The sequence below is a fragment of the Solea senegalensis genome, linkage group LG20, assembly GCF_019176455.1.
Source record: "Solea senegalensis isolate Sse05_10M linkage group LG20, IFAPA_SoseM_1, whole genome shotgun sequence".
NCBI classification, from domain to species: domain Eukaryota; kingdom Metazoa; phylum Chordata; class Actinopteri; order Pleuronectiformes; family Soleidae; genus Solea; species Solea senegalensis.
The window spans coordinates 12,066,912-12,080,420 of record NC_058039.1 but is presented as its reverse complement, the minus strand read 5'-3'; the positions used below and the strand labels follow the sequence as shown (position 1 = coordinate 12,080,420).

General features: G+C 43.7%; 1 protein-coding gene across 4 annotated transcripts in view; it reads left to right on the top strand.

Annotated features, from left to right (window-relative positions):
* The window catches only part of fam49al (family with sequence similarity 49 member A, like), a 28,867-nt gene extending 16,756 nt beyond the window's left edge, over positions 1–12,111 (top strand). For 3 of the 4 annotated variants that reach the window (XM_044052186.1, XM_044052185.1, XM_044052187.1), the window contains 10 exons: positions 664–743; positions 3,667–3,788; positions 4,202–4,307; positions 6,740–6,876; positions 6,963–7,040; positions 8,005–8,121; positions 8,831–8,910; positions 9,178–9,304; positions 10,098–10,168; positions 10,268–12,111. In XM_044052186.1, the coding sequence (XP_043908121.1) occupies positions 671–743; positions 3,667–3,788; positions 4,202–4,307; positions 6,740–6,876; positions 6,963–7,040; positions 8,005–8,121; positions 8,831–8,910; positions 9,178–9,304; positions 10,098–10,168; positions 10,268–10,331 (975 nt within the window). In that variant the 5' untranslated portion in view covers positions 664–670 and the 3' untranslated portion in view covers positions 10,332–12,111. The remainder of the gene's footprint in view (positions 1–663; positions 744–3,666; positions 3,789–4,201; positions 4,308–6,739; positions 6,877–6,962; positions 7,041–8,004; positions 8,122–8,830; positions 8,911–9,177; positions 9,305–10,097; positions 10,169–10,267) is intronic. The other variant, XM_044052188.1, reaches the window with a different exon arrangement.
* The last annotated feature ends 1,398 nt before the right edge of the window (positions 12,112–13,509 follow it).

Genomic DNA, 13,509 nt, shown 5'->3' with positions numbered 1-13,509 from the left:
TGTACGTGTCTGTGTGCTTGACGTGGGGCCGAGGTGTTCACGGGGAGGTGGCTGCTGGGTGTGGACAAGGCGAGGTATAATATGTGGATGTGAGCTGGCGGTGTTGTGATGGAGTGCTGTTGTGGGTGTGGTTTGTCATTATCAGTCGCTCTGTAGTCCCACTCTCACTGCTTTGTATATATATACATATATATATATATGTATATATATACTGCATCTGTAGTAGTAAGTAGCTCTAAAACAACCTTATATAATGTCACAATGTCATAGAGCTGACAAACAAATGACTTAAAGATCCATATGTGACATTTCATTTTTCTACTGAACAAGACAGAAAAAGAGGAATAGCTTTTTTATATGTATGATTCATATTGGAATTGTATAATTGACTGTTGTCAATAACGCAGGTAATTAATCAATCTAAAAGAGTGGGATTTCAGGAGCTCTGTGTCCATGTTGCCATTCTTCACCCAGGACATACTTCCATCATGTCATCCCAGCATCAGCATCAGCCAGTCCCCGCCCACAGACACCTTCAACTCTCACACACCACACACACACACACACACACACACTCAGCTCACACACACACATCCACGTGCGCACAACCCTTGACACCTGTCCTTTCATCACCCACAGACTTCTCCCCTCTCTCTGTTCCAGGGGGCTCATGGGAAACCTCCTGAAAGTGCTGGCTTGCGCCGAACTTGAGCATGGCCCAATAGTTTTCCTTGACTTTGAACGTGAGACCATCCGCTTCTTTTGTTTTTGTTTTGGTTTGAGTTATCCCTTTCTCTCTATGTTGCCTTTGCTTTTCCCTCTCCTCATCCCATCAATCATAGCCAATCACTGAGCCATTTTTACGTCCTGATTTACCTTTTTCTCCCATCCTCGGTGCTTCTCTTCCTCACCCTCCTGTTAAGATTGTGAACCACACTGCAGGGACTGGCATTTGAAAGTCATTTGGCTTCTTTCTGTACATGCGCCACGTCTTATTAGACACAGACGGAAGCACAAAAGCTGGTGACACTGTGGCAACAATGCAAAAAACAAACAAACAAAAAAAAAAACTGAGGAAAAAGTAGACGGTGAATGCCAGTTCTGTGTGGGTTTCTGCTGCACAGGGATGACGAACAAAAGCGTCTGTCGTCATCCCGCCACCTCCTCATCTCCTCATCCTCTATTGTGTTTCTGACCTGTGAGTCTGTGTGTGTGCAGCACTAAATAACGTGTGTGTGGGTGTGTGTGTGTGAATGACAGGGAAACTGACAGAGAGATCGAGAGGTTGACGATTGACTAAAACCACCTCTGCTCCCCCCTTTTTCTCATTTTCCCTACTACGTGAGTTCCAAACTTTGCACTGTGTCCCCTTTTAACAGTTCATTTAATTTGGTGCATGTTTTAAAATCTTCAGCATGTCAAACTCTAGGCAAAACAAGTTAATAAGAGCCATATTAGCCCTAACTTAATGGTTACAGCTGACTCGTGTGTGCAGTAAAGACAGCCGTCAAAAGTTTGGACACACATCACCTTCCACGCTTGATGGTGAGTGGGCCGGACACTCGGTGCTGCAGGTAGCTGTCAGAGGTCAGCAGAGCAGTGTAGCGAGAGTTGTTAATATTGCAAAAGTAATGATGACGCGATGTCAGCCGGAGCTGGGGGCACTTTGTCCGAGAAAGAGATCTGGGAGAACGGGGAGAACAACCCCTTAAATCTAAAGCCACAGATGCCTTGAGGATCCCCAGTCCCTACGACATGTATGTTTAAAATCAAAACATGTTAGTAACAGGTATGTTTATGCACGGCAGTGGCACCAACATTTATGTTTAAAACGTGCTTGTATGCATGACTATCATGCAACAGACAGACATTGTTGATGTTGATGTGTCAGTGAACAAGATACTTACTGTAGCTTGCACATTTAAAATGTTAAATAAAAACGTGAATATGAACGTGTGCATTATTTGAATAGCTAAAGAAAAGAGAAGATTTTAAGACTGACAATTAAAATGACTAAATGGGCTGTTACGAAGGAGACATGTTGCAGGTTATTCCAACATATTCTTCCTCTTTGACAGCTGGCTTCCTCTGCCTCCTTCACTGACTGTGCCGTATGTTACAGTGGGAGAGGGAGAGCTCACTGCTGGCAAGAGACATCAGCTGTCACATGAGTTGAATACCCCCCACCCCCCCTTATTATGTGGGACATGTCCGACTCAGCCATCTGTGAGCTCTCTTTCTCACCCCGGGAGCCACCTCTGTCACACAGCTCGGTTTGATTCAAACTACTCTGTTAAAATCCTCAGAATCCACACTGACGTCCCCGGGTGTCACTTTTGGGATGTTGTACTACATAATCAAAGTAAAGTCACTACATGAGGAAAAACACCTTTGTACAGGGACAGATGTTCCCTCCTTCAGTGCAATCATTTCAGCTGTCTCCAGCCTCCATGTTCATGTTTTCTGATCTACCTCCACAAGAAGGTGATCTATTTCTCGACGCGCTCGTTCCCAAAGGACACTTTAAAAGTAAATGTACCTTAGCTTCTCTTAATTGATATCTAGTAAACATAACATGCGGTTGTTTACGACGTCGTTGTTTACCAGAAGAATGCAGGAGCACATTGGGGAGCGGCCACGACTAAAACTGCTAAGAGTGCTCCTCAGTGGGCAACTATTACTACCTCTACATGTGAGCAGTGCTGCCTCTTGCAGAGAACTCTGTGGGAGAACTCCCACTCCCAATTTAAACATGAGTCACACATGGAGCTGGATTGCTAAAAAAAAAAAGCCAAACCAAACACGATAAAGACTGAAGACAACACATTCTATATATCGTGCCTTTTAAATCCCAGAGCAAACAACGCAGGACTCTGACTGTGCGACGTCCTGCAGCAAAAAAAAAAAACAGAGCGAGTGAACATGCCTCGAGGTTGTCCTCCCTGCTGTTTGTTTGTTTTAACATTTCTCACGATTTAAACCCCCGAGGGTGAGAAAAAAAGTGTCTCAACACACATTCAGAGAAGTGCAGCGGGGGAATAGGAAGTGAGAAAACGATGGATTTGATTTTACATCAGTCTGACGGCACAATTACACCTGTCCAGGCCTGAGTAAATCTCTGCTGAGCGGACAATTACAGTGCAATGCAACCACTTTGACACCGGGAAACCGTCTAAAATTAAACTATCTGAGGCAACATCCTCATTCAAATGCCAACCTGAAGTGAAAGTGAAACGTGTCCCTGGCTCAGTCAAAACTGTGTGACCACACACTGCATTCAAACCTTTCCTGTGCGACACCGTGTGGCTCCTAATATGAACCCTAGAAACTGGATCATATATGAAATGATGTGGGACTTAAATGTGTACAGCTGCAACCCCGGCCGAATGTAGTCATCGCTTATCTGATGTTTTTATCTGGATGTCCTCTAGGATGTCGACTTTTCAGCTCTTCCTTCATCATTAACCTCCTTCTCCTCTCATTTGTGCTGGTCTCTACCCTTCCTCTTCCCCCTTCTCTGCCACTTCCCGCCAAACGTTGTCATGTCCACGGTACACTCTCACTTCCCCTCTCCCTATCTTTGCCCGCTCTGTTCCTCTTTCCCCTCCATCTGTACTTTCCCCTCCTCCTCCTCCTCCTCCTCCTCCTTCTTCCCTCCCCTCCTAGATGCCCAGCCCACAGAGGCAGAGACAGCCGTTTGGAACCAGGTCAGCGCCGTGCTGGAGGAGGCTCATGGGATCCTTGCCGAGCTGCAGTCCTATAATGGCGCGGGCCAGGAGATACGAGAAGTGAGCACAGAGAAGCAGCCAATAAATGCTGAACTTTAATATACTGGACGAGCCACAGCACAGGGAAATAACACGTTGTCCGGCAGGGCAAAGTTTCTGAGTGATGCAACATGAAATATGCACCCAATTTAGACAGCAGTGTTGTCATGGATACCTACATATTGTACTGGCAGAGAATTTCTGAAGTCATTGTTTAGCCTAATCTCACTAAACAAAATCAGCTTTTTCCAATAAATGATATTTAATAAAACACTAAGAGGCCTCAGGTTTTGCTCCAGCGAAATCATTTAAATACGGACGGGGAGTTATGAAACCTGAATGAATTGAAGATGTTTCACCAAAGTGATGAAGAAAAAAAAAAAAAAACACTTTCAGAAAGGGAGGATAGTAACATCTGTGTTTTCCACCTGCAGGCCATCCAGAACCCGGGCGACCTCGCTCTGCAGGAGAAGGCCTGGAATGCAGTCTGCCCCCTAGTGGCCAAGCTGAAGCGGTTCTACGAGTTCTCCCTTCGCCTGGGTGAGTCTGGACAGTATCACACAGTATACTGCCAGTCTGGTATAATCTGAAATGATATACTAAGACCTAAATTTAGTCTATTTGCCGTCAGGTATCAAAGGAGACTAAGGTTACACTTTCATAGGTGTGACAGATATTTTATTAATCAAGAGTTGCAGGATATGAGATGGCAATAAATTGAAGTTCTTTTAGCAGCAGGTGGCGTCACCCCCCGGCAGCTAACTGCTATTTCCGTCCTACTTCCTGAGCTTTACTTTTTGAAACTAGAAGACGTGGTCCTTTTTTTTTTCATGTGCAGCCAACGACAGGTTCATTTAATGCATGCACATTACAAATGTGGCACGGAGCTCATGTCACACCATCGGTGCAGCTCCACCCCCGCGTTCTCACGTAGCACATCTGTGCTTTAAGACGCAGCGGCAGCAGCAGCAGCAGCAGCAGCAGCAGCATACACTTACTTCTAAACATACACGATGTGCTCTCAGCCATCTCCGCAGCATCCTGACCTAGCAGCCAGGCAGCCGTTGCTACGGAAACAGTGGTACATGGTTTCGTCAGCACTGGGAGAAAGCGACAGAGTAAAGAGAGAGAGAGAGAGACGGAGATCTCGTGGACAGTGTTCTCGGCTTACCGTACAAACGCAGTTAACGATTAATTCATAAATCAGTACAAAACTACTGTGTGGCAGACGTCTCCCTACCTTAAGAAAACAGGTAGAAACAACCACTTTTTTGATTTATATGTGTGATCAAAGGGGGGAAATAAGAGGTCAAAGGGTCGTGTGTAAAGTAAACAAAAAGCTGCAGGGGCTCTTTATTCAAACGGTCAGTTTGTCCCCTCAGGAATCAGTCAGTGGTCTGTGCAAACAGCAGCAGGAGGAGGAGTGGGGCTTCTGCCCCGGGCCCTTCACATGAAACGCTCCAGTGCTGTATTTATAGAAGGCCCTGATGCATTTTTAATGCAGAGGACGGGACGAGGCCTCTGAAGAGCGTTCTTCTGAGGCGCTGCTGCTGCTACACACAGCCTCTCGCTGACGTCCGGCTCTGCTGTCCGATGTGTTAGCAAGGCTTAGCTTCAACAGCAGCCTCACTGTGTGAGAGAAGAGTGATCGAAACTAACATCTGCTTGTCTTGTAGAGTGGAAGTGATCGATAAGTCCATTGTCATTGAGCGCTAACCTCAGAAAAGTTCAGGAAAAGTTCAGGAAAAGAAAACAAGTGGAAAAAGGACAGCATTACGTTGTAAGACAACTCAAGCAAGTGGCTCTCTCTCTCTTGCTAATGTAGTAATTGTGCAATAACAATACTGGCCTTTCTATACCATCTACTGCCCTATGTTCTCTGATTAGCACACAAACAAAGAAGTATAGCTGAGGCTGATGAGAAATACATTAGCGTAGTCATGTTTGTAAATGTCCTTATTGTGGGACAAATGAAGGATTGTGTTATAAGCCGTCTTACACTTTTACCCAAAGCAACGTACCAACTTATTAAGGTTACAATATAATAGACGACGTTCATTAAAAATTGCAGTACAATGAGAGACCGCGATCACGGCGCAGTGGGAAACCGTCAGGAGGACAGAACTAATAAGTGCTAGTTAAGTTCTAGGAGGAAAGGACAGAAATAGCTCCCGATGAGTTAGTGCTGTTAGAGAAGGTGTTCTCTAAAAAGTCTTCAAGAGTTTATTAAAGAGAGAGAGAGAGAGACTGCTCTGATAGCGTAAGGGAGCTTGTTCCACCATCGGGGAACCTCTAAGGAGAGCAGCCTGGACTGAGATTGTCTTGTGTGCGAGACAGCGTTCACTGGTCAAGACGCAGAGCGTGAGCCGGAATAGTAGAGTTCAAGTATGAGGGTGCAGCAGTTTTACTGAACATGAAGGGAGGCCTGCCAGAGTAACGCTGCAGTAGTCAGAGCTGAGCGTTACTAAGAGTCAAGTAAGGCCTGATTTGTCTGACGGTGAGACAGACAGATGCAGCACGGTCAGCGATGGATATCTGGTCATCAAGCACGACACCCGGGTTAAAGAGGTTTCACTGGAGGTGAAGTTCTTTTGTCCATGTTGCTTGTTGCACATACTGACATTTTGAGCTGATGAAGGTTCTCAGTATAATCTAGAGAATTCAGCACTACGTTGCTGTGCATGGGAACCTTTAGTCGTGTGATCAGGGGGCAAAAAATCTACATCGCCACAAAGGGAAACTGCATATGTGGGGCAAAAACGGAAAAGCTTTTTTGGCTCTGGAGAGAAATCAGTTGGAACTGGACACTGTAAGTCTCAAAAGAATTGTGGAGTCAGACAGAAGTAACCCCATCAGATCTCTATAGATTGCAATTACAGCTGTCTAAACCCAAGAGTGTCAGAGAGTATGACACGCCGATTCCAGATAGGGGGAATAAAACGTATAATGACTCATTGAATGTGTGTTCACAGAGAACGCCCTGCGCAGCCTGCTGGAGGCGCTGACGAGCCCGCCATATGCTCCCATGCAGCATCTGGAGAGAGAGCAGGCCCTGGCCAAACAGTTCGCTGAGATCCTTCATTTCACGCTCAGCTTTGATGAACTAAAGGTGAAGGTGGAAACGACAGCCCGCACGCACTGGTGCTCTGCATACGGTGTTGAATAATAACAATATTCTCTTCTCTCACCATGCAGATGACAAACCCAGCCATTCAGAATGACTTCAGCTATTACAGGAGGACCATAAGCAGGAACAGGCTGAACAACCAGCAGGTGAGGATCTGTCTGTTTATGTTGGGAGCAGGAAGAGAGGCTTAGGCATTCTCTTTAAATGTCCAACATATAAGAATTAGAGACATCTAATGCAAACTGTAACAACATGGAGGACTCGTGCGCTCGACCCTCCCTTTCCCGAGTCCGTCAGCGAACTACGGTGGCCTTCGCAAAACCAGAAATGGCGATTTAGGACTAAACTGATTTCTGTGAAAGGCGTCAGTTTACAGAACAATCTAAAGCGGTTAACCAAAGAATCTAATTTCAGTGTCACATGAAACGTAATCAATGAAATATAATGAACTGTGTTCGACAGGTTAAAAAACACGTTATCCTTGCATAGATGTGCCTATGAATGACAATTACAGGTCGATAACTAAGTCTAGAAAAGTAAAAGGCTGTGACAGCCTGCGGTCATTGTAGTTCTCCTTATTTGCTGCTTTATGTGTATGATTGTTCCGTTTGTTTGCTTGTGTTTTTTGTTGCTTTCTGTTTTGTTGGACACATGATGCTCTTTGTAGAGTATTTATTGTGACGGAGGGACAGATTTAAGAAGATCAATTCTTCTTTCTGCTCCCTTTCATTTATAAAAAGGAAATGTTGTGTTATTTTCAATCAATCTTTCCTTTTGCCAGTGAATGAATGAAATAAATAAACGAAACGTTGGCTTGAAAATGCAAACGCCGGCTGGTTTAGTGCAAAAGACGACAGTCTCAGTAAAGCAAGGCCTTGTCCAAACTTCATATAAGAGGCATATTACACGCAATATTACACGCTAGACCTTTAATCTATGCCACAAATGGAGGCGCCCCTTTTTTCTCACTGTCACTCAGATCATTCAACATTTAACACGTCACTCAAGTTGCACCAATTAGCTCCATCATCATAATCTCGTTTTACAAACCGGACGACGCGAGTGTCGGTCTCACGGGTCAGTGATCATCCGCTTTGTGTTGCCACACAGCTGGAGGCGGAGAATGAGGTCAACAACGAGATGGCCAACCGCATGTCTCTGTTCTACGCTGAAGCAACACCGATGCTGAAGACTCTGAGCAACGCCACCACCAAGTTTGTTTCCGAGGTACACTACATCAGTGCCTGCAAGAGTTTGCTGTGTCAAAGGGCTTAGTGGTGGCAGAACGAGTCAAAAGAGTGATATTAATACATCAACTCGTGTGTCAAATGTTTTTATGCTGTGTCATGATTGCCTTTAAGCAAAGTCACTCTCCAGTCCCTGATTATTTTACTCACATCTGTCGATGTGTGCTGTCTCCACCTTGTGGTGGAACATTTTACTCCTTCTGTACTAAATCTTCAGAGGACATTGTTAGATCTCACTCACTCACTCATCTTCTGCCTCTCCACATGAGGGTCGCTGGTGCCAATCCCAGCTGACATAGGGCAAAAGGCGGGGTACAGACAGATGGACAGATCACCAGTCAATAACTTATTAAGAGGAAATTGGCTTGAAGCTGTTGTGGCACTGTCATTTCCTGTAAAGGATTATTAAAATATCTATCTATCAAACGAACATCCACTCCCACACTCACACTCACACTCACACCTAAGGTCAATTTCAGCCTGTGTCCAATTTGTGTAATCCCCAAATCTGCCTGTTTTTGGACTGTGGGAGGAAACCGGAGAACCCGGAGAAAACCCACGCACACACGGGGAGAACATGCTAACTCCATGCAGAAAGGCCCTCGTAGAGTACACTTAGTGCTTTGTGTGTTAAACGTTGAAAGTCCTTCTGTGTGCTGATTCCTCTTTTCGTTGCTCCCAACCTTCAGAATAAGACCTTGCCCATTGAGGACACCACAGACTGTCTGAGCACCATGGCCTGTGTGTGTCGTGTCATGTTGGAGACCCCGTGAGTACTTTCCTCCCTTCCCTTCCCTTCCTCCTCCTCCAATCTCCTTTTCCTCTCGTCTTCCCCTTTCAGAGCTCAGAAGCCGAGGTTTTAAGTGAACACAAAAGACTACTTCTCAAGTTTGAGGGGCTAATTCAATAGACTGGCTCGCTAATCCAGTGAATTAAGAGATTGACCGCATCCTTCAAACTAAATTAAATTTTTTTTTTCTCTCTCGATGTAAGTCATCGCTAACTAAACTTGTGTCTCGTCTGTCCTCTGAATCAGAGAGTACCGCTGTCGGTTCACCAACACAGACACCATGCTGTTCTGTATGAGAGTGATGGTGGGCGTCATCATCCTCTATGACCACGTTCATCCCGTCGGAGCTTTCGCCAAGACGTCCAAAATTGATGTGAGTACACATGCACAGATGAATAAAGCGCAGCCGCAGAGTTGAGAATAGAATCCAACAACACTGTTTAACATTAAATTAAACAGTCCGTCAATGTGTGTCCGATGATATGGAAAAAAAATATACATAAACATAAGGTTCCTTTTCCTCACAAGCTTTTCTGATGTGTTTTAATCAGCATTTCTGCATCGTCAGGTAACACCGCTAACTTGCCCTCATTATTATATCTGTCTGGGCTTCTGTGCCGAGGTTTAATATTTAATTTTATGCCTAAATGCATTGAATACTTGATAAACAACTGTATATTACTGAAGTGCTGGTGTTAAGAACGAACAAAAGTGATCACGAGACGATTGTGGGCAGTCACAAAATTCACTAAACATGTTTTTCTCTTCCGTTATTTTTCTTCTGAAGGTTCAGTGAAATCGTTTAGCATTTTCAAATGATTAAAAAATATGTCTCAGACTCTAAAGTTATGGTTTGACGAATATTCAGCTAAAGTGGTTTTGTTCCTGATTCGGAATCGCCAAAACACTTTGTGTCGTTGAAATAAATTGAGGTTCGTCGGTGTAGACATTGCAAGTTGAATTAGGAATCGACGCTGTGGGCCTCAGTTAAAATACATATATATACATGTAGATATATATACATACATGTATATATATATAAATAAATGATTTTCATAAGTGAAGGATCGAGATCCTAACCTCACAAAGACATATGTCAGGTTACCGTGGATTTGAGACGAGTGTCTTTTCTGTAACACCCTGTATTGTTTTTTAATGTCCGGCAGATGAAGGGCTGCATCAAAGTGCTGAAAGAGCAACCGTCCAACAGCGTGGAGGGACTTCTGAACGCACTGAGGTGTGTATGAGTGTGTGCAGGTGGGCCACACAGCACAGACCGCAAAAGCTTCCTGATTTCAAGCCATCTCTCTCTCTCTCTGTCCGTCACCTTCCTCAGGTATACGACACGGCATCTAAACGATGACAGCACCTCCAAACAAATCAGGGCCCTCCTGCAATGAGAAGAAGAGGAGAGCGGAGGCGAGAGAGAGCGAGAGGGAGATGAGGAGTGCACTTGCAGGAGGGGGGGGGAGAAGAAGAGGAGGAAACAAACACCAGTGGCTGTTAAACCCGTTTGTTTACAATGAACAAAGAAAATAATGTCCAGGAGAGGAAAGTAATTATATATATTGTCAGCTGTCCACCATTCTGTCTCTCATTTTGTAAAGTAAGAAAAGAGAAAAGAGGGGGAAAAAAGCCAGAAAAGAAAATATAGATATATATTAAAACAAGTGAAACACAAGCAGCAGATGGAGAGGAAAAAAATAAATAGGTAGTTTAAAGAAGAAGAAGCTATATTGGAAAAATTTTAACGTCAGGACTGAAGTAAAATGTACAAAAAAAAAAAAAGAGGGGTTCATGTTCCAACAGTAGTCTGACAAGTATTTTTGCACACACTTTGAAAACAACGCCATCTCCTTCCGCCTGACATCAGATCCCAAACTGACACACACACACACGAACACACACAGCTAAAGCAGAGAGGTTATTAGCACTGCCTTCCTGTCTCCTTCAGCTGCACCAACCTCCACCTACTGAGGCAATGTGATGGATAAACTCCGGAGATTTGCGTCAAACCCCCCCGTTTCATTTTCATCTCATGTCATATCAGTGCAGCTGAAGGGAAAAAGAGGCAAACGTCTTTTCAGGAAGCCTCCATTTTTTGTTCCCACGCCGATTTCTTCATCATTGCCCATCATCACCTGTCGCCCCGGTCCCTCCATGGGTGTGTTTTTTTTCCCTTGGCACAAAAAACAAGAATCACCCACGTGCCCTCAAAACGCTGTACCGTGTTCCATCACTAAACATCCTCTTTTTCCTCTCTCTGTGGTATCACAGTATCAGCCTCTTAAACGTCATTAGGCAGGAAAATAAACGGTTTATTCATCCTCCGTGGCACTAATGTGTTAAACCTCATGTCCTGTGATGTGCTTTCGGGTCGTCTGCGGTTTCACATTTGTGCGCAAACACGATAAGACCCATGAAAGTCATTAACGGACGCCTCGGCACGTTGTGTATTTTCCTCAGCCTGTGCCAAAGCTTATTGGTTTGAGTCAAAAATATGAGCATATCATATTGAAAATGTGAAAATGACACACACACACACACACACACAAAGAGAAGTCAGATAAGTGGTGAGCAAATGAACACATGGGGGATTTTAGAAGAACTATCTCAGTGTAAATATGTCACAAATGGCATCTCCATGGTCAGCTTGGGGGGAAAAACACACCAAACATCTGCATAAAACTAGAGTCCTTTCTTTCAGTGCGAGGTTGACAAAGTCGTTGAAAAAGTGGAAACAAAAACTGAGAGTTAAAAAAAAAGAGATTTAAATGAAGTGCTGTACTTTGGATGTCTATAGCCCTTAGTTAATTTGATTTGATCTTATAATATATTTTCTATACAGGGGTGTGTGCACATGACATATTCCGTATAAATATATAGATGGCATGTTGTAAAAGTTCTGACAAAAAAAAACAAACGTGTAAATAAGGTGTTTTTATTCATTTTTAATTGTTCAGTGACGCTGAAATTGGGTATGTGTTGTCTCTCAGAATTACCATGCGTTTGGCTTGGATCCATCGGACTTGCCGTAGTCATAGGTTTCAGAAGATTCAGCTTCATGAAGATGAATGAACCAGAGGGAGGGGCGGGACATGGCGGGTGGGTCGGGGCTGTCCATTTGCTTGTTATTTTGTACATTTTGTGCAACAATAAACTTGTCATTTATTACATTAACCACTGATGTCCGGTGCGTGTGTAGACGCAGACGTGTCCACAGGTTTAGTTACTCATGGGAGAGCTGCCATACTCTGTTAAACACGAGCATGTCTTTCATTATTCATGCTCAGTCACATGACCACAGCCATCACAGGCACCGTCCTGACAGGTATGATGGATAAATCACTATTACACAACAGCATTTTTGCCCATCTGGCCCAGAAATACACACCATAACAACCTTGGGATTACAAACCTGCTGCTGCTTTTATAACATCAGCTGCTTAAATAGAACTACAACTACAATATAAATATAACACACTTACTCCACAGTGCCAGCAAATCTACAAACATGTTTTAAAACCTTTAAAACAGCAAATAGATCGGTATCTGGATCAGTTTTCTTACACTTTTATATACGGGGCCGAACTTTTTTAAAGAAAACATTATATTCCAATTCTTGCATAATAATAATAATAGTACATTTATATAATTTGTCAGATGGTTTCCCCAGATCTCACCACAAGAGGGCAGCAAACGATAACATAACTGAAAGACTGTGAAACAAACCATTTGACATCAATACAGGCTTTACTTGGACCAAAACAAAAGCAGCCCACTCTTCAGAAGAGAGACAACGAGATAATAAAGAGACAAAGACTATAATTAAATGTCCATTACGGATTAACACTAACTTCTTCAGATGATCTAAATAAGCCAACATGTTTAATCATTAAATTTGGTGTTTAATGTTAGTTATTGAGCTTTATTGCCAGTCACAGACGTTATTATGAGACGGTGGACAGTCTGAGTCCACTCAGCTGTGACGTCCATGTGCCTGCTCTGTACAGTGGGGCTGCTGGAAGGTGTAAAGTAGGGCATTGGGACACAGGAGAGCCTGTCAGAAGTTATATATGGAAAAGACAGAGGCAGGCAGATACCGTACTGTATCATCGCACAGAGCAAAATGCAACCGCAGCTTTTACAACGAAACGGAAGGTGGTACACAAGGTACAGGCACGGGCACTCCCGCCTTTACACTGAAAACAAAAAGGATTGTGGGGACTTCTGTGTGAGCGATGCTCTAACGGTCATGTAATAAATAAGGAACCAAGGTCTCACTGCACTTCCCTCATGGCATTCAAAGGCATCAATCACACGTTAATCCTTACAAACATCCGTTATTGCCTGTTACACAACCGGGTCTTTGTGAAATGTGAAACAAATCATATCAATATTTCATTCTGTGTCAAAGATTACGTGCGTTTAGTTTCAGGTGGTTCAACCTCTGGAGCAGCCCTCTGATCATCGCATGGGTTTAGTATGGGTTTGCACCTTATTCATATCTCTTAACAGTCTTTTTAGAATAAACTAAAATATGCAAACAGGATAATTAATCACATTATTGTATTGTGG